At 38.6% G+C, this 21,134-nt stretch overlaps 1 protein-coding gene across 1 annotated transcript; it reads right to left on the bottom strand.

Moving 5' to 3' along the window:
• Nucleotides 1-1,154: 1,154 nt before the first annotated feature.
• On the bottom strand, nucleotides 1,155-21,061 carry LOC136242737 (leucine-rich repeat serine/threonine-protein kinase 2-like). The gene is made up of 3 exons (XM_066034192.1): nucleotides 20,805-21,061; nucleotides 1,389-6,040; nucleotides 1,155-1,331 (listed from the first exon to the last, which is right to left on the bottom strand). Exons 1-3 carry the CDS (start codon nucleotides 20,863-20,865, stop codon nucleotides 1,290-1,292), a joined length of 4,755 nt encoding a protein of 1,584 aa, XP_065890264.1. The 5' UTR covers nucleotides 20,866-21,061; the 3' UTR covers nucleotides 1,155-1,289.
• Nucleotides 21,062-21,134: the final 73 nt, after the last annotated feature.

Raw genomic sequence — 21,134 nt, 5'->3', positions numbered from 1 at the left:
GCTACACCCATGCATTTCAGTGCTAAAAGTTCTTTGAAACAGTCTATAAGTCATTTTGTGGAGTCCCTCAGTAGCATACTGATCGCTAAAATGGTAAAATTTTACGACTCCTTGGAAATCCAATTTTGTACCACACCTTTAATTTTCATGGCTAATTATACCTAAAAGGTAGCTTTGAAGTGATAAAACCGCGTGAAATGAAATTCTGCTCTGTCCGATTATAGAGGTCGCGACACACCCGAATATTAATGGTTGTAGCTCCGCTTACGAGTGGAGGAATGAAACAAACTATGGCTGCTTAGAAAGTACATGTATTCCCCTAACAGTCAGTGGTGGTTGTGAGGAATTTCATCTTTTAGTGGAGGATTGCTGGGCGGTGTCCGATAAAAGAGGTAAACTTCCGATATTAGAGGTTTTCGGACAGTCACTTTAATCGGCTGTAGCAAAGCAACCACAAAAGCTTTCCAGCCCAAATTTTGGTACATTGCTAGGGTAAGTGTGAAGTTTATCTGTGGCAAAATTCAGAAGATTCGGCCTGGTAGTTCCTGAGAAAAAGTGTCCGATTATAGATGGTGTCCGACAATAGATCGCTTACTCTATTCGAGAAGTACAAAAATGCGTGTCCCTACATAGTAAGATAGTTAATAAGCCTCACCAGAGTTTTCTCGTGCTTTCTTCACGTGGAACATCTCGAAACGTTATCCCTTCCATACAAAGTATCCCACTTGGCCCCCACAATTTTCGCCATTTTTGCGTAATTTTCGCGTTGTGACGTATTTACGGATAAGGCTCATTCAGAGAAGCAGTGTAGCAAGCTACTTAGCTACCTACGTATGTATAGTAATAAATAAGGAGATATAGTTGGTGGAGGACAGCTATTGTCAGCAGGTAGTTACCTTTTTTTGTTTGTTTGGTCTTCAGCTTACTGCTGGCCTGGCCCCCTCACTCTTTGGCCTACTCCACTGCCCCTGATTAACACTCTATGGCTGCTTAACTCCCACTACTCCTTACATAACCAGGCACATCTCAGGCAATTATGACTCCCTCTAAAAGGACTTGTGGTTGCAAAGGCAATAGAGAAAACACAGCTACATTTATAAGTGTTATGCTCCTTTGCACCTTACTGTGCTTATGAGATCCTGGACAAATACACCTCGGATGTGACATTTATTACAATTGATAACATATTCAGCTAAACTGGTGCAACTCAGTTAAATACTTAATTGGGAGTATACAATACCTATGAAGTTCACTACACACTATGTCATCAAATTAATAGTATTGAACTTTTAAATGTTCAGACTGCTTGCTAACTTGATCCTAGCTGTGTGCTAAACAAAACAAAGAAAAGTTATTTAATGGTAATAACAATTATGGCACATACATACCTCATTATGTGCAGCATCATTCAACCAGGTATTACCAGAAGACAAGCAATTAATCTGATACATACACTTGGCAGTGACCACTTCCCACACAACAACATCCAACTGATGTTTAGCATTTGATTGATCATGTCCCTTGTAACCCTTTCCTATACTCAACATTGTCATGTTATTGTCAACTCCATACAATGGAACTAGGAACTGTACTGACTGGTGATATGGTTTCATGACGGTCAACAAATTTTGTGGGAAGGTAGCACTAACAACTATGATGTGTCCACTGATCAGCCCCACCCACAATGTATCCATGGCAACACTTGCACATGATATTCTACTCTTACACTGATCAAGTTGCCTACCTAACAGAACATGAGTGTTGAAGTTACAAGTACTTGATCGTTCTTGTGGATTCCAAGCTGAAATGCTATGTCCATAAACATGTGCAGTCCACATAATTTCTTCATCAGGTGATGGGTAGAACATTCCAACACTCCAATCAGCATTAATTCTCTTCTTGTCCTTGTCAAACTCTAAGTCTTCAAGACTGACAAAGAGTATTTGATCACCAACTGATACCCATAAAAGAGATGTACTCTTAATTATAACAAGTGAACGTATAGGATTACATGATAGCTTATTCTCCTTTACAGGCACCTTTCCAAGATTAAGGTCAAACATGAGGCACCATCCATTAGCAGTACCCACATACACATGAGTGTCAGAACAAGCCAAACTGATTGCATAGTCACCATCTGATAATGTACCATCAACCTGTGTCTGTATGGGAATCTCTGAGTAAGTAGAATTATCTTCTTTGTTCTTCAGTAGTGCTCCTTTACCACCAGCCAATTTTGATGTGGCCCACACTTGATCATGACGGGAGAACATGTAACAAATTTGATGACTTTCAATAAAATACTTTTCCTCCATCTCCAAATTCTTCACTGAAAACACAGAAACATATGCACCATCAACTCCCTGACAACACAGCCAAACATCACTTGTCGAAGCACAAGCACAAGTAACTGGGTTACTATCGCGAAGTGTGGTTACACCCATCACTAGCTGATTTACTGGGTCACACAACTGCTGTACTACCATGTGTAAATCAGGTCTGTTGTTAGGGTTAGTTTGACAACACTGCTTCACCAAGCTTCCCAAGTAATGCAACTCAGAATCAGGAACTGCTATAGCCTCATAGTGGCGTGGAATTTCCCATTCTGGTAAAAAGTATCTCTCTTCAACAGGATAGTTTCTTTGCAACACCTGCAGAAACAGAGCTCCAAGAGAGAAAGTATCCACCCTGCAATCATATATTGCTTGTTGACGAACCTCTGGAGCTATAAATTGACCAGCAAAATGATTTTGTATACCTCCTGCTGTGTCTCCATAAGTTACAATTTCCAGATCAGCCAGTTTACAGTTAATCAATTCATCCATACTCAGTGACCACATTAACACTCTTGTTGTAGTCAGATGACGATATATTATTGGAATAGTGTGGAGGAAACGCAAAGCAGATGTGATCTGTGCAGCAATCCGATACACAACTATCCTAGGTACTGGAGATTTCTCCTTCAATAAACACATGTCTAATGTGGCTAGTGGACCATCTTCAATCACTAACGTGAGATTAGGATAGCCACAAACTCCAACCATTGCCACTAGACAAGGATGATTTATCTTCTGTAAGTAAGCAACTTCAGCTCGCAAAGTTCTAAAGGTTTCATCAAACAATTTTACATTTCCGCCAGTAGAGCCTTCTTCACGTGATTTATATTGTTTTACAATCACTGGTGAAACTTCACCATGCTGAATCTCTAATTCCCCATGAAATGCAGTTCCATATTTGCCTTTCCATACTACAATTTCAGAACACTTCACTTGACCATGATCAATTTTCTTCACATCATCTAACAGAATATCAGGAGCAAGTAGCTTTAAATCTATTTCTTTCTTACATTTAGAACAATCAAATTTAGTACCATTCTCCAAGTGAGTCAATAACTGTTTTATTTTAAACATTTCAACATTTGATCTACTTTGATGTCCTTCAGCAGCACATTCATAACATGGAAAGACTTGTTCACATTTGTCAACAAGACCAGGAAACCATTCACTAACTATTTGCTGGACTAAATTAACTAACTGACTCATGGTTCCTCTTTGTAGAGCTTGAAAGGAAACAATTATAGAAATACCATCATTACTACCTATACGACATGATTCAATGCAAAACAGTTGGTCACTAGTGCAGCAGTAAAGACCAGTTTCCCAAAAATGTAGTTTCCCTTCCGACTGTTGCGGCATGGATGTAATTTGATCTAGCAGTTCCCCTACCACATCAATGCTGTTTATCAAACGTGAGAGTAAACGACTCCACAGACCTGGTGGAAGTGCAGTCTGGAAGAGATAGTTTCGTTGAAAATGAAGTTCTGTGCTGAGTGGTTCAACAACACCTGGTCGTACAGATGGTAAAAAACATGGGATCAGGAATTTATCTTCAGCTTTGTTTAATGGCAAAGCTATCTCAAAACGATTAAATAATTCCAAGTATTGGTCAATGAACTGCTCAGAATAATCTCCACCAGCTCTTCTGAACAATTCTTGCAAATGATCTCTTGTAATAATTCCATTGTCAACATATTCATTTCTCTCTCCAACTGTTACAACAGTAGCCATGAGCTTACAAAGCCACTGAGGTTTCACAAAGTACAGGTCATCAAGATTGTGTCGATGATCATCAAAGTGTAACAATGAGCCAATGCCATGGAGAAACAATGCAGCTGCTCTAATGTCATCATTGCTCTGAAGATCTGTCTGTTTAAGGCTTCTTACCATTTCTTTAAATTCTTCAGCCTGAAGAATATGTTTAGACAGCTTTGATAACCTTTTGTAACTGTATGGAATATCAGATCCCATTATAGAATTACCATCAACTTTGTAATCTCTTGCAACATTGTAAATCTGCTTCTTAAGTTCAGTCATACCCACACACCTCCCTTTAAGCCCTACATAGTAAATACTACCTGCAACATTTTTATCAATGAACTCTCGATCAACATTGTTGTAAAAGTGCCGTGTGTATTCTTCACATTTAGCATCAGCAGCTTGTTTGCCACCCAACTGATCAATCAGAACATCAAGATGAGTACCAATGACAATGACGCGAGACTGCGGAGCACGTAATATTATGTTGTCTAGCCACGGTTTCAATTCATCAATGCCACCTACTTCTTCCGTGACATCCCACACAGCAAGGTAGAGTGATCTTGTGTTCAAGAACACTTGATGAGTAGCATAATATTCTTCTTGACCAGCGAAGTCCCACACATTAAAGTGGAAAGTAGGATCAAACATTTTAGGTTGATACGACCATTTACAAATGTCAACACCAATTGTTCGATCTGGGTCTTCTTGAACCCGTTTGCCTTGAAGACAACAAACCATAGTTGTTTTACCAACTTCCTTTTTCCCAACTAACATGAGTTTCATGTGGTAATACTTTTCCTGCTTAAGAAATCGACTTCTCAAATATGAAACACAAGTTTTTGTACTTTCACAAATACTTGGAGGAGGGTCAAAAAGATGGTGCAAACCTTCCAGTACAAGATTTTCTAATTTATGCAAGCGGCCAAGATCAACTGGTAAAACAAGAATTTCAGGATTATAGCTAATGTCCAAAACATTTAACTCATGTAAAAAACAAACACACTTGGGAACTTGTGTCAACAGGTTGGAACCTAACCATAACTCCAGCATGGAAGATGAACACAGATTTGTAGCACAGTCTGGTAATGAGCTTAATTCATTGTGAGAAAGATTAAGTCGAACAAGAGATGCAGACCATGAGACATTTGGAAGAGAAGATAATTTGTTAAAGGATAAATCTACTTCTTGGATAAACGGCAGCTCCAAAATAGACCTTGTAATTTCTGTGATGTTGTTCTTGTGCAGGTGAAGTTTAGTACATTTCTTCAAATAAACAGCAATATCAGTTGGTAGGGCAACCAATTGATTTTGAGAAAGATCAAGATATTTGATGACCAATGACACTCTCTGAAGCCATTTAATGTCTACCTCACTCAAACTCAACCCACTCCACCCAACACTTCCACTATCAATATCAATGTTGGTTCTCAAAATTAGCTCATCAAGCACCTTTTTATGCCTGGATTTACTAGCAATGTTTATGGGAACTTTAGTTCTCATTTTTCTTCCATCAACATGCTCTCTAATTTTATCTGGGCTTATAACATACTTTGCTTCAAGATTATTGTCAACCAGCACAGTCTCTTCAGGAAACTTGTTAGGTGCTTTAATTCCATGTGTGGGTGTGTTGGACTTAACAAAATATTTCAACACCTCTTCAGACTCAGGATTGCTGAATAATGCTTGCAAAAATTTATGATTGTTTTCTTTTGCAGTCTTCACCATTAGCAACATCAGTGCAATATCCACTTGTTTACTGTGCTTCATTACCTCTTCGATATTACCTGCTCCAGCAAGGATCAACTTCTCAGCATTATTACAGCTACCAATCTCAACAGCAGCTTGAAGGGCTCTTTCATAGCAATCATCCTCCACTTTACTTCTATCCTCCTTGAGTAACACATCTAGGTGTTTTCCTTCTTGTCTAGCAGCTTGGATTATTTCTAACAAGTGACACATATTTGAGATCAATTGTAACTAAACCAGCATACTGACAGATATATACAACATACATATACGAAATATGCTAAATCCCATATCGACAAATTTTGCCAATATCGACCAATTTACACTGTGTTAAAGAAATCTTGAACACCAAACGTGATGCTTTGTCTCTCTAAAGTCATGCTGCATCTTTGCTTAGTTATATTCGTCCATAGGATGGCTCTGGCGGCTCTATTATCAAGGCCAAAATCCATCAAAAATGCCAACCTCACCAATTGTCACCAGTTTTAGGAAGTTTACAAGTCAAACATGCTGGTTTGACTCTCTAAATCCCTGCCGAATCCTTCAATCACCTTCATCTGTGTAAGCAGCTTTCACTTGGAAATGTTAGAGCATGTCAATTGGACGCAATCATCACCACTTGCTGCTTATTTTATTTCAATGATTCCACACAAGAATGACAAAGAAAACCCAGCATAACTCAAATGGAGTTGGTCTAGTTCTAAATATCCACTCTTCACCACTATACATGAATGCAAGTTTCGATTGTGGTTTTCGCTAATCAATTTGCATTTCGGTAATCATTTGTATAAACATGTAGAGTGCAATAGTTAGAGCTACACTAACTCCATTTGAGCTCTCTAATATTTCTGCTGGATTTTCTTCGTCAATCTTATGTGGAATCAATGAAATAAACTAATCAGTAAGTGGTATTGATGGTTGCACCCAATAACTTTTGCTATACACATAAAGAGCCACCCTTGGATGAATACAACTAAGCAAGGATGCAGCATCATGTTTGGTGTGCAAGATTTCTTTAACGTGGTGTAAATTGGTCGATATTGGAAAATTTTGTCGATATTGGCATTTGGCATATTTTGAGGTTGCTAGAGACCAATCCTATGAATGAAGGCTACTGGCTATGGGTCTAGCAAGCTTTTCAGAAGTAAACTAGCACATCTGGCTTGCAAAATTTCATGTAAGTGGATAAAATCAACATTTTTTAAAACAGATTTTAAACAGCCATCGAGCTCAGCCAGATGGCAAACAGTTTTGAAATTTGATGATATTTTGCGTGGTAGTAGCTGTACCCATGCCAAACCAGTTTGCCCTGGGAGGGTTACCTTGGCATTGCTGCTGTGTACTCCAGCAGCATCAAAACTTTTTTCGAGTCCAAAATTTTGTTTTAGCGATGCTGCGGCTGGAAATCGCTTCAGACAATGCAGCCACTGATGGTTTTAGTTTAGAGTACAGTTAGTAAGAAAGGTTGAGAGTGCATATTGTAGCTTGAAAAGACATTTCCTTGAAGATATAGCAAAAAATCTCGTAATTTGTATGTGTTGCCGATTTGCATGACAAGACGGTAATGAAAAATAGTGCCAATCTGTATGTGGTACCTAGCCTAGCATTTGTGGGTGGTTTGGTAGTTGATTCTAGGAGGTCGAAATTTCATGTTGTGAACTCTACCAAAGACGAAAAGAAGTGAAATCTGCACAAAAACAGCCAAGTTGTGAAAAATGGCCTAAAAAATTATTAATATAAAAATGAAGTAGGGTTCCAGCTATGAAAAGTAATGAAACATGATGGTAGCTATTACAACATAGCTATGTGGAAAAAATCCCTACTTTGGCACAAATAGATGGTGGTAACATGCCTCATATTCATCCCTGGCATTGGACCCTTGTTTCAGACGCCATCCGTTTGAAGCTGATTCCTGCCCTCACTGCATGGCCATGGTGCATGTTTTGCTCAAGAACAAGATGTTTTCTCTCTGCCCTATCATCTGGGTATTGTCAATACTGTGGACCCCCAGTATGCTACTTCTGCAAGATTACACAATCTTTAAGATCTTTAACCAGAACTTAAAGCTCCTTACCTGATGCTCAGGTCCATCAAGTTTGTTGCTCTACCTTAAACGTCCATGCTTCTGAAATTAAATTTTAATCTTTCTTTACAATCTCAGAGAGCCTTAGATTTGAACAGTGAAGTAGGTGCTTCTTCTTAGCTGACAGCATTACCTCTGGTGGAGAAAGGATTCTATTTGATGAAACAATGATTCTAAGATGCTCTGAATCTTAGATATGGCTGGAAGCTCCTGAATATTCCCAGTCACTGTGTGGAATGTTTTCTTCTACAGATCATGTAATAATTTGTAAACATGGCAGGCCTCATATTTGTTCATCAATATATATATGCTTAAAGGAACATCACTGCTGAGTGGCTTTCAAAGGCCGTGTCTCCAATGGCTATAAGGGCAGGTCAATGGCCATGATGTGGCCATTAAGCCGCCACTTACTGGGAACCAAAAACAGCCAACTGTCAGGATGGCACATGCAGACATCCATGCCAGGGGATGTTGGGGGCAGCAGCAAAGTGCTTTTTTAGTGATACAAGGGTATTCCACCCAAACGTACAAAGCTACTGTAACACCACCTTGTATTGGTACCATAAATCACAGAAACAAAAGATAATATGGTGGCCATGTCAGAGAAGTTGAGCAGGCTCCCTTCACTCCCTCGTCTTTGCAACCACTAGAGATATTACAGGCAGTAGTGTTTTACTGTTGTCTTGCTAACTATTTGTCTCGCCATAGCTCTACTGGTTGCAATTGAATTCTGATTTGGATTCATTCCACATTGTTCTTTTCTCTACTCTGTTCAGCTACAATGTGCTTACATGGAAGTCAGTCCATCTTGCATTGCTCTATTAATGCCTCTTCTAAACAGTATACAAGGACTGCTAGTTGCGCTGTACGTAACTATCAATATTCATTAGTTGTCCAGCACACGCCACTTTTGTGCTGGGGGTGGTAGGCAAGAGCAGTCTATCCAGCTCGAGAAAAAATCAACTTGATGAAGTGATAATAATACAAGTCCTTGCTACATATAAGGCCAAATCCAATCAGATATGGCAAGAAAAAATACAAACAAAAAATACAATTAGACCATTCATTGTTAAATTTACATTTCAGATCAAAGTTAATGTGGGTGGGCAGCTCAATATTCATTATTCAACAATTTTACCATCAGGTTTTTTATAACGCTCTATTAGAGTATTATAAATCACTATCCTATACTCTCATAACAAGTGGAAAGGCTTATTCATTCTCCCATAATATTGAGGCGAGTCTTCAGCCCATCTAGCATGCCTTCATCTGCACCTAGCTGTGTAAGTAAGTTACTTTATCACTTACATGTACAAACATTGAGATTATGGAAAATGGTCCATGAAGTCATCATAATGACCAAATTTAAATGGTGAGACACTGCAATGTGGGTGGGGGATCTGAAACATAATCAACAATAAGTGGCCTTACAAGAAAAATTAATTAAACCAAGTACTACAAGCAAAAAAAATACATTAATGGCAATTGCTGCTGCTTCGTACTTCTTAAAAATAACTGTTAGTTGAATCCTCATAAATACTCTGTAATCTGAGGCAGCTACATAGTGACACTGGGGCTCACTGAGGCCTGTGCTCCGCCACCAGCTAACCAGGCCCCACCATCAGTAAACATTGTACCTCACATAATCCAAATGACAGTAACTCACAACACTACTGTCACCTTGCCATAAACAGGGGCGGATCTAGGATTTTGCTAAGGTGGGTGGGGGGCACACAGGTAGAAGTGACTCTACACTATGTGAAGTACACTTCATGAAATGCAAAGTATGAGGTTTCTAGGGGTATCTGGGGGCATGCCCCCTCAGGAAATTTTTGAAATTTTAATGTTCTGAGATTGAATTTGGTGGCAATTTTGACTGAAATTTGTTGATAGTTCAACACTGGAAGTATATGAATGCTAATGGTATAAATTATAGCTACCGAGCTAGAAGACATAACTACATAGTACTATAAGGTCTAGGCTGAGTAAATGTTTATGAAAATTCAATGCTTTGAAAGCATGAATGCTACTGAGCTGGTAGTTATACAAGGTCTATAAGCTCTCTAAAGGAAAATTAGACTTTTTGGGAATGCAATTTTGGCTGAAATCAAGCTGAAAAATTTTATTGAATGTTGTTCAAATATTACCGAGTTACAAAACAGCATTAGCATAACATCTTGGCTATATATAATAAAGTACAAGCATTGCAAAATGTTTAAACACAGATATTGCTGGCATCTGGTGTGTCGGTGCATGATTTTTCATCTCCAGAGAATTCCTAGTCACATTGTAAATAGAGTGAGTTTAGAACATGTTGTAGTTGTTTAAACTGATAATCAGTGTTTTATTATGCTTCTCTTGACTGTTTTATTAGAGTATCTCGATCTTTAAATTTAAGAGGGCACTCTAACCCACCTAGTTACCCTTGTGCTTTGTCTATGTGGGTTACAATTTGCTAGAGACATATTATAATATTATACACAGTCATAAACTACATCAAAAATTATGTCTAAGGTGCCTAGCTATATTAAATAAGCAACACTATGAAAAATTTCTGGGGGACACTACCCCCCTAAATTTGCCCCTGATAAGTAACAGGTAACCAATTAGCTTTGTAATTAAGTAATGTTCAACTAAATTTTCATTCAATTCCTCTCGATAATTGGCATGAGCCATTCTTGCTTACCAGAACTAAAACACATATACAGCACAAGTACACGCATACGGTAATTACTAACACACATCATTATTTAAATACATAGATTTAACACAATTAATATAACTTCAGGATGAGTCATGCAGGAAGAAATTATATCTTTGAGGCAACATTGTTCCACCAAGAGCTAGCTAGCTAGCACTAGATCGAAAATACTTCATACTCATAGAAGATAGGTTTGGCTGGAAAACTTGATCTCGTTCCACTTCCGACATTTGATCCGCTAAGTGAGCCAAGTTCCTTGAGTCAGCAATGGAAAACCTGGATCAGACGGTTTGAAACCTATCTAGTTGTGATGAAAATAACTGATAACAAGCAAGAGCGTGCTCTACTCCTAGAAGCAACGCAAGATATCTTTGACACATTACAGAATACCAGCGATGACTACGCAACGATCAAGCAAAGGTCGGAGGAATATTTCGCTCCCAGAAAGAACATTGATTTTCAAATCTTCCAGCAACTCAATTTCCAGACGACACAATTGATCGATTTGTTACAAGACTGCACAAACTAGCTGCAACCTGTGAATTTCACGACGCATCAAGAGAAATCAAGTCGACTGTCATTCAGAACTGTTCATTGAAGCATCTCAGATGGTATGCATGCCCTTAGAGAAGCAGACCTTACTCTTGATAACCTTATTGCAAAGGCAAGAAGTTTAGAAATCAGTGAAGTACAAGCCTGTGGAATGGAGAAAACATGAAATCAGTCGTATACAAGAGGCCAGCCAAACCAATGTTTCAAAAATAGAACATGAAACCTAATCAGACTCTCAACACATGCCGTAATTGTGGTTTAGTGTGGCCCCACACCACTAGTCCATGCATGTCCAGCTAGAGGACAACAGTGTTACAATTGTGGAAAATTAAATCATTTTGCCAAAGTTTGTCGTTTGAAGCCTTCCATTACAAACAAGCAAGAATTAGTGCAAAAACCCTTGACATCTAAGCTAATCAAATATCAGCAGCAGTTGACCCCATCAGTAGCAGCGATGATGAGTATATGTACGCCTTGAGTCTTGTATCATTAGTATCAATAGTTCCCACGGTTTCAGTTACCATTGGTGATATTCCTATAAACATGATCATTGACACAGGAGCTTCCATTGACATCCTTGACAAACCTACATATCACAAAATACACCAGCATAACAACATTTCACTGATTCCATCAACAAATTGCTTATTTGTGTATGGCTCAGCAACTCAACTAAAAGTAATTGGTTGTTTTCAATCACCTATTTCAATCAATGATGTTCAATACATCTCCACTTTTCACATCCTAGAAGGGGATCATGGATCCTTGCTTAGGTATACCATAGCAGCTAAGTTAGGTATTCTGCAGTTGCAAGTAAATCATCTCAAAATTTCATCATATGACCACTTACTGAAGCAATACCCAACTGTTTTCAAAGGCATTGGCAATTTAAGTGGAGTAGAAGTCATGCTTCACATTGATCCAGAAATTTCTCCAGTTGCACAGAAAGCAAGACAAATCCCTTTTCATTTACACAAGAAAGTTGAACAAGAACTGTTAACATTAGAGCAACAGAACATCATTGAAAAGGTAGATGGACCAACTCCATGGGTATCTCCTCTTGTAGTAATCCCAAAGAAGAATGGTGATGTACGTCTGTGTGTGGACATGCGTACGGCCAACAAGGCAATCAAAACATGAACGTCATCCAGTTCCAACTATTGACAAGTACACAGAAAAATTTGGAAATTTCAACTAGAGTAGGGACCATAACACATCGATAAAAAGTACTGAACAAGCTGGAGTAGTGCACGATATTAAATCACAGTAAAACAATAAGAAGTGTTATATCCCTACTGTGCATTTCCATTATGGTATCTTGAGCACAGTAGGGCCACAAGAAAGCAGTTGTAATTGCTCATGAAGGTCATCAAGGAACTAGTGAAAACAAAAAAAAAAACTTCATGAAAAGGTCTGGCTTCCTAAGATGGATGATTATGTTAAACATAAGATTGACACCTGTATCACCTGCCAAGCAAACAGTGGCAATAGCCATCCGGATCCTTTACACATGTCTTCACTGCCCCCAGAACCATGGCATACTGTTCACATGGATTTCTGTGGCCTGTTTCCCACTGGTGAGTATCTTTTGTAGTTATTGATGCATTCCTGAAGTAGAGATAGTTAATTCAACATCAGCTGCTACCATAATCCCAAAAACGGACAAACTTTTTGCAACAAATGGGATATCATCAATAGTGAGGAGTGACAATGGACCACCATTCACAAGCAATAAAATCAAACAGTACATGGAGGAGGTTGGAATACAGCACTGCAGAATAACTCCACTGTGGCCTCAAGCAAATTTCAGAGGCCAAGAATTTTATGAAGCTAATGACGAATTATTCATTCAGCACAAGCAGACGGAAAGATATGGAAAAAACACTTGCACAAATTTCTCCATAATTATTAAGCAACCCCTCATTACACAACCAAGTTTTCCTGCTGAATTATTGTTTAATCAAAAGATAAAGACCAAGCTTCTACAAATTCCAATGGGTTAGGGTTAAGGTTAGCCCACAGCTTGTGAAGTACAACGCAATGATGACAAGGCTAAAGACAGGATGAAAAACTATGCTGATGTTAAAAAAGGAGCAAAACCATCTGAAATTGAACTTGACGACTAAGTGTTAGCACGACAAAGAAAACAAAACAAGCTTTCCACACTTTATAACCCTTTTCCATTTCGTGTTGTACGCAAGAAAGGAACAATGATCACAGCTGAGAGAAAAGGCAAATGCATAACTTAGAATGCCTCTCACTTCAAAGTAGTACAAACAGAATTGCAAAAATTACAAGGGAGGGGGAGGTGTCAGATGAAGACGAACATTAACAAGTTCAGATTTTGAACAGAACACTTCTTACAGGTTGTAACCACACATATGATTTTTGATCAGAGTAAGGGGGGATGTAATGTTGTAATTATGTTTGATTTAGGTGTATTTATATGTTTGTATTTTTAAGAACGAAATAAAAAGACTATGCTAGATACATGTGCGAGTGTCATCATGAGCATCTTTGAGAATCTGCATAATTTGTGACTGATTTAAACATTACACCATTACCACATTTTACATCTGATATTTATTACCTATTTCCGATACAACCAGTATTAAAGACACTGCAAATATTTCAAAAGTGTATCCGATATTTGTTATTTTGATATACAGCATAATAGAGTGTATAGCATGATCACTATGGCTGTGTTAAACTTCATGTTTTCCAACAATGTAATCCTTTATTTGTAGTTACCTATGACTGTTCACAAATTTATCAGTGCAATATCATAAAAGACCACCAAGAATGTGGCAAAAACCTCCAGCATTTAAGAAAAACACCTAATTGAACTGAGATTCAAACTCATACCAAAACCATGCTAGTCAATAATTCACCACTTGACTTTCAAGTCACTAAGAGTGCTGCAGTGTTTTTAATAATACTTATACTGTTTTCACTTATACTACTCAAGTGAACTATCAGACTTGCAATTGACCAATACCAATAACCGTAATATCGGTATCAGTACAGCCCTAAAAATAGGAATTGTAGGATGCTTATCAAGGTGTTTTTAGTTGTGCATTATATCAGGAAAAAAACATGCATAAACTGTAATATGAACCCACTATCATTATGGACTTATACTTGACTGAAAGTTGTTAGTATAAAATTCCATTAAATACAAAATTTTGTAGCAACTTATAGGGTTGCAGTTTAGATGTAACCAATACTGCCAAGGTGTTGTGATGGTATCGTGAGGCTGGTTTCTGGCTGATAGCTGGGTGAGATAGTGCAGACCTCCATGCACATGATTTCGTCCTACTATGTAGTACTAGCTACCATAATTTTGGAGAAGAAACTTCTCAGAATCATTTTAAAGACACGTTTGGCTTGATTATACTGCCAAGACATTATGAAAGAATTGTGACGCCAGTTTCTGACCAATTTTTTTGGTGAGACAAAATACCTTGGAAAATACCATATGAAGAGGTTTGCAAACATTTGCTTTACTTGGCAAAAATGTCATGGAACTGGAGCTGAAACAGATAGAAATTTTTAGTGTTCAGATATTCTGAACTAAATTTTCCAGATATATCCTATGACAGTAACATCATCACTAATGACATAATAATTTTGTCATAACCTGCTTTATGTTCATAATTTAGATCAGAAGTAAACATAGCATTTGTACGATTGTAGTATAATAATTAGTGGAAAAGTTTTAATATCAAAGAAAATTATCATGAAAGTAGCTAGGCTAACATCTATTACCTTAAGGTGACTAAATTTAGCGATACACTAAATTTAGCAAATTTGTAGATTGGTAAAATTATAGTGCATACAAAATTGTGAATTGATACAGTAGGGGCCAAAAAAAGTTTGCATTTCATTAGTGAACACTATCATTAAACAACACATTTCATCCTTCTTCACATGAAACAATGGTGACGAAAACTGTATACAGTATGAATTGTTACACTACTACTGAATTCGAGATACTCTAATAGAGCAGTCAGCAACTTTAATATAACACTCACATATCAAAACATGCTATTGGGATTTGTAAAGTCAGAACGGCAAAAATGGCTAAATCAAATTTACAGCCAGTAATCATTTTATCAGCAATATAGTGTCCTTTGTTTGTTTTCTGCCCTTAGATCATGAAATGGACTGATTAAACACTGATTTTCTCAAAGGTTTCAGGATGGATGGATCACTTTTTCAATTTTTCCAATACAAACTCCATACATTTTGTATATTCAATAATTGCAAGCACTAGACACGATCAAATACCATAAAACTTAATATCATTCAACTCCTTATGAATTGCTCTATCCGATTCCGGCCAAACAAAATTCGCAATCGCCATGGTGACGGCATGATGCCGCGATTTAATTAGAACGCGAAATTCGTGATTTGCTCTCCAATGGATTTTGTATTGCATAAGTTGCTACTTACCATCATTTGTTGTAAATTTGCAAGCTGTAAACACTTTAGCTTCGAATAAATTTTGTTATCATCGGATAGAGGAGTGTTATGCGTGTGTAATGGCGGCCGAACAATTTTGATTCCACCTTCAGAACCAGAGTTATGATGAATAATGTAACTTAAAACTAACTTACCTCCATAGGCTGCTGTACATTGATTTTACGCATAATAATATTTTACGGAAAATTGTAATATATGGGTTAATTTGACACGAGTTTTGATATGAGCAATCCAAACCATTATTTATTTACTGGGAGGCATCCTCTAAAAGTATTACTTTGTTACTAAATTTCTTGGAAAGTGCTTTGTTGTTGTCGGTGACACGTAAGAAAAGCCACAGTCCTTTAAAACATCTAGCCTGTTGCTTGAAATAAGTTGGCTGGTGGACAGTGTATTATCATTTTGAAGGCTAATGAAATTTCAGTTATTACAGGTTTTTGCAATTGAATTCGGCGACTTTGCAATTGAATTCGTCCCGTTTGCAATTGAGTTCGTCGCTTTTGCAATTGAATTCGTCCCATTTGCAATTGAATTCGTCCCGTTTGCAATTGAATTCGTCAGTTTTACAATTGAATTCGTCGCTTTTGCAGTTAAATTCGTCGCTTTTGCAGTTAAATTCATCCGTAACAAGAATGGCAGCTGGAGCAAACACGAAAACATGATGTAGCAGCTGCTACAAGAACTTGTTCATGTACAACAGTAGTAAACAACTCTTTATAAGGCAATAATTCTTCCTCTGCAGCCTCTCCAGCAGCACTCCAAACTCTACTATGCCATTCACGATGGGTGTGGTCGCTCTCGAGCAAGCTAATTAACTTGTCAGACAGCTATCAACTTCACGTACTACCAGCTTCAATTACCTTCTAGTGTCTCAAGTGTAACTCTCCAAGACATAAATAGTTCATCTCTTAATGAACGGGTTGGTTTCTTGGAGCCGTTTTGTTTATGACGAATTGTAATGCAAACACGACGAATTCTATTGCAAAACTGACTAATTCAACTGTATAACCGACGAATTCAATTGCAAACGGGACGAATTCAATTGCAATACCAACGAATTCAATTGCAAACGGGACGAATTCAATTGCAAAAACCTGTAATAATAGCCATGTGCCCTCACTACCTGATTGTTCCCAAGGTGATGGGAAACGAGGATGTTGGCCATATTAGCAACTACCCTGACAGCTTCAAATTACTATCCGGATATTGAACTACTATCTGATATCCAGATAATACACATAATCTGTTTCAGCACATGGAACAGGCATGTTCTGTTTAAAAACCTAAAAAATGAAATTAATATGTACTGCCTACCTCATGCCTGTTTAGGTGTGACACATATAGAGCAACTCTCAATGATGCTCCCAATTCATGGAAATAGTGGTGCATCAAATTGACCTAAACCAACCCGGTATTACAAATTTCCATTTTGTACTGGTATTTTGGTACCATGTAATAAATGGTGTAACATGTGATAGATACCCGAGATTCTGGACTGGAAATGGAAAGAGCAGTGAATGGCAATTTGAACAAGCCATAGCAGAAGGAAATTTAATTACATCATTTTAAGGTTGAAAATCACTTTCCTGTTCTATAGGTGGACTGATATTGATTATTCCAGGGGCATAGCCAGGATTATTTGAAGGGGAGTTCCAACAAGTATTGAGTTACCAGAAGCAGGGGTCTGGGAGCACAGCCCCCAGATGCTGAGAGACTCTCAATATTTTAATGAATCAAAGCTCACCTATATTTTATCCAAAATATAGTACATTTAACATTCATAATCTATATATTAATTCTCTTCGCCCACGCACGTGTTTTTCGAGCACTGATCAGTCATTCTTGGTCGGATTTCAATCGGATCGGTACCATTCAATTCTAGAATTTGAGACAAATCTCATGTTCCATGATTGGTGGCGATTCGTTGAACTACGGAAAATACCCTTTAAACCACCGTAACTACCCGAGGAAGACACGAATTCGTCCATAACTTTCTTGAGACCCTTATCGTGTTATCAGCCTTCCCCATCCCCCAGCCTACACTAGACTTTTCTCTCCCCTGTGGCCGACAGAACGAAAAACGTTAAAATCGAGTCCATAAAATTTTCAAACACAAACTCCTCCCAGGTTTTTCCCCTGATTAGCTTCAAACTCGCTAAATCAACTACCCGTCCAAATCAATGTGTCATAAGGTGGTTTTCGTGTCTATCACTACGTGCTAACTTTGGTTGCGAGATACTTATCACTGTCAATGGCCATTATAAGTTTACGATACGCGTATACGGCATCCCGGTATACACGCGTTGCCAATAGAAACCAGATGACGTCATGGTTAAAATTTAATATCTAAAAGCTTACAGTGAGATAGGATCAATCACTTTTTCATGATTTAACCAATCACATCAGCGAATTTGATCATGTGATCTGGTGTGTACGCTATCATCCGGCAAACACACTCGCCAGTATAAAAGGAGAGTTTTGTAGTGGGTGTGGCCAATCCACGACTACTTGACAGAGACTACACATGAAAGATTCATCGGGAATACACAATCTGCACCCTACTGCACTCATTACAAGGATAGACGTCCTGAGGCCTACACCGCTGTGCGCTAGACGAAGTATAACTACAGCGACATGAAGACAGGCAGGAGTCAGGGAAGCCTAAAATTGAGGATTACCAGCACACCACTGCAGTGGAGAAGGAAACAGTCAATAAAGGAGAGTTTCGTAGTGGGTGTGGCAAGTCTACGAGCGATGATTATTTCTATCGGGCTACTGGACAGAGACTACACAAGGAAGACTCGCCGGAAACACACACTCTGCACCCTGCTGTGCTGTCCACTACAAGATAGACGTCCTGAGGCCTAGCTAGACGAAGTATAGCTACTGCGACAAGTAGACAAGCAGGTCAGGGACTATAGACAGACCTGAAACGGAGGAGACTAGCAACACCAGTGCAAGGGAAAATGAAACAGTCAACAAAGGATAGTTTCTTAGTGGGTGTGGCAAATTACCATGGAATTATCACTCCAACCAGGCTGCCTACAATGACACACTCTGCACCCTACAGGATGACACACTTTCATGTATTCACACAATAGCTCACAATTGTCTTAGTATCACGCGCATTTTGCACGGGTACACCTAGTATAATATAAAAGCCCTTGGGATGAAGCTTGTACTAGATAAAGCTACCTAATGGAAACAGTCAGCATAACATGTAGAGACACATAGGAATCTGTAAGTGATAATTATCCCACTGGTATAGGCACCATGAATCCACTAATACAAATGGACTCGAATGACTTACAATCAAAACATTATATAACTACAAAATATGCATAGCATGCATGGTTCATTCTGCATGCCCAAGTGATAAATTACTGGTGTTCTATACCTTTAAACACTGCGTACCAAATCTATAGCAGTAATGGCTGTAATGCTCAGTTTTGCATTAGCTATCAACTGTTAGAATGTCTGAAAAATTCCACTAGTGAAGTTCCTTATCATGATGGATATTGACATGCATGTTCTGTTAAGAGTATACGTGACTGCTCTATTAGAGTATGTCAATTATTTTACAAGTTTTCAAGAGGGCTCGTGTGTTACCTCTGTAAATCCTTCCCTGAGAGATGAATACAAGCTTTATCAATTGTTGTGCTGTGCCATACACCATTACTCACTCATTTTGTTCTGCCACACTTGGTGTGTTATAGAGTCTGTAAACTCGGAAGTCTAATTTTACAGGGGGTTCCTGAACCCCTGGGAACTCCCCCTCCCTACACCCCTAGATTTGGAAGGAAATGTACTAACATATGAAGAAGTTTTTACATGGAACGGACATAATTTGACTTAATCACAGAACACTGTAATTTTTGCAAACTAACCTGCAGAACTAATCTGCAATGCTTTTGTTTCATTGTAACACTAATGAAGTGAAGGCTGTCAAGACATCGAAATACCTCGTAGCGTTCCCTTCCAAATATCCTCCATTCAATTCGCCATAGAAAAAGTAAGAGATTTTCAACCTTAAAATGATACGCTTAAATTTCCTGATTTCCTTCTGCTATAGCTCATCTTAATCGCTATTCACTGCTCTTTCCAAATCTGGTTCGGAATCCGAGGTATCTATCACGTGTCGCGGGTTATTACGCCTTTTATTGCAGCCCCCCGAAATGCCCAATACAAAATGTTAGTCTGGCGCGGCCGCCCCTTCGCAAACAGGAAGGGTCTGGAGACTCTAGCATAGTGTACTTGTGCAAATGGAATGTAATTAGTGGGAGAGACGTGGTTTTCCGTAATTAGATTACACCATTATCATTAGTTATTGCGATATTCATATCCAGTGGAACGCTCAAAAAACTCACCGCTTCTAACTTACAAGACTACTTAACGTACTCTTTGTACTTTATTAATATGCCATCCTTATTCCTTCACGATAAGTTGTTCTAATTGGACAAGACTCGTGACAAGCAAAACAGAAGCCATAGTTTGCAGCCTATCAAGTTAGCCAAAGCGGATATCCACGTCACTAAATGAGCAGGCAAGCAATTTGATTGGACGCACCAGTTTTCGGTAAGTTCGCACAGGTACACAATGCTAGAGTCCCCAGACCCTTCCTGTTTGCGAAGGGGCGGCCGCGCCAGACTAACAAAATGTATAGGGAAATTTGCTACTCCCGATCGGTTTAGGCCATTTTGACATGCCTAAATTTCCGTGAATTGGACTTCTTTTGGTATCATTGTACTCGCAGAGAGTTTCTCTACATGTATCAAATTCGGAAAGTTGCTAAACACACTCGAGGTAGGTGGTACACGATAATTAATTTAATTTTTAATGGTTTTTCGCCTGTTCCAGCTGGCATTTTTGCCATGGACAAAAGTATAGCAAATGTCCGCAAACTTCTTCATATGTATGGAATTCTGACCTTCCGACACCTTGCTACATTAGTGTTACACTGAAACAAAAACATTGTGCTCTGCAGGTTAGTTTGTGCGAGAGTTTGTGAAATTTACGATGTTTCCGCATGTTCGGTGATTGAGCAGACTACGAGAAGCAAAACCCCAAAATATCATAATCGTCCTTCGAATAAACACCTTTTTGGAGACAGACATCATATTATATCTTCTATAGTCCTTACCAACACTGAGCAGTGACTTAGCAACATTAGTTTTAGAGCTTGCTTTTTGACGAGAAGCCATCTTGGAGGATGATCTCCTTGCTCACAAGCTTTTCTGTAGTCTTCTATAATTAATACAGGTCCTTATAGTGAATGAAAAATGGAGTCTCTCGCGTAGCCAGATCACTATTTCAGCTAGTCTCTCGATCCATAAGGGTTATATCCGGCTATTTCCACAGGGGTTCCGTGATTTTCGTCCCCAGCCGCCCACGCGCTCGATCATGGGAATTAGTCTCGTGCCCTGACCGCTTTTTTCTTTTTGTGTGGGCACGAGACTACATGGGAATGTCT

Source organism: Dysidea avara, chromosome 13 (assembly GCF_963678975.1).
Source record: "Dysidea avara chromosome 13, odDysAvar1.4, whole genome shotgun sequence".
Taxonomy (NCBI): domain Eukaryota; kingdom Metazoa; phylum Porifera; class Demospongiae; order Dictyoceratida; family Dysideidae; genus Dysidea; species Dysidea avara.
Note: the sequence above shows the minus strand (reverse complement) of the source record. Positions and strands in the feature narration are given on the sequence as shown.

Coding starts and splice junctions, on each gene's coding strand:
- LOC136242737 (XM_066034192.1), bottom strand. CDS start 20,865: ATGGCTTCTCGTCAAAAAGCAAGCTCTAAAACTAATGTTGCTAAGTCA. Junction 6,041..20,804: donor TAAGTCACTGCTCAGTGTTG/GTAAGGACTATA, acceptor GTCACTTGTTAG/AAATAATCCAAGCTGCTAGA. Junction 1,332..1,388: donor ATGATGCTGCACATAATGAG/GTATGTATGTGC, acceptor TGTTTTGTTTAG/CACACAGCTAGGATCAAGTT.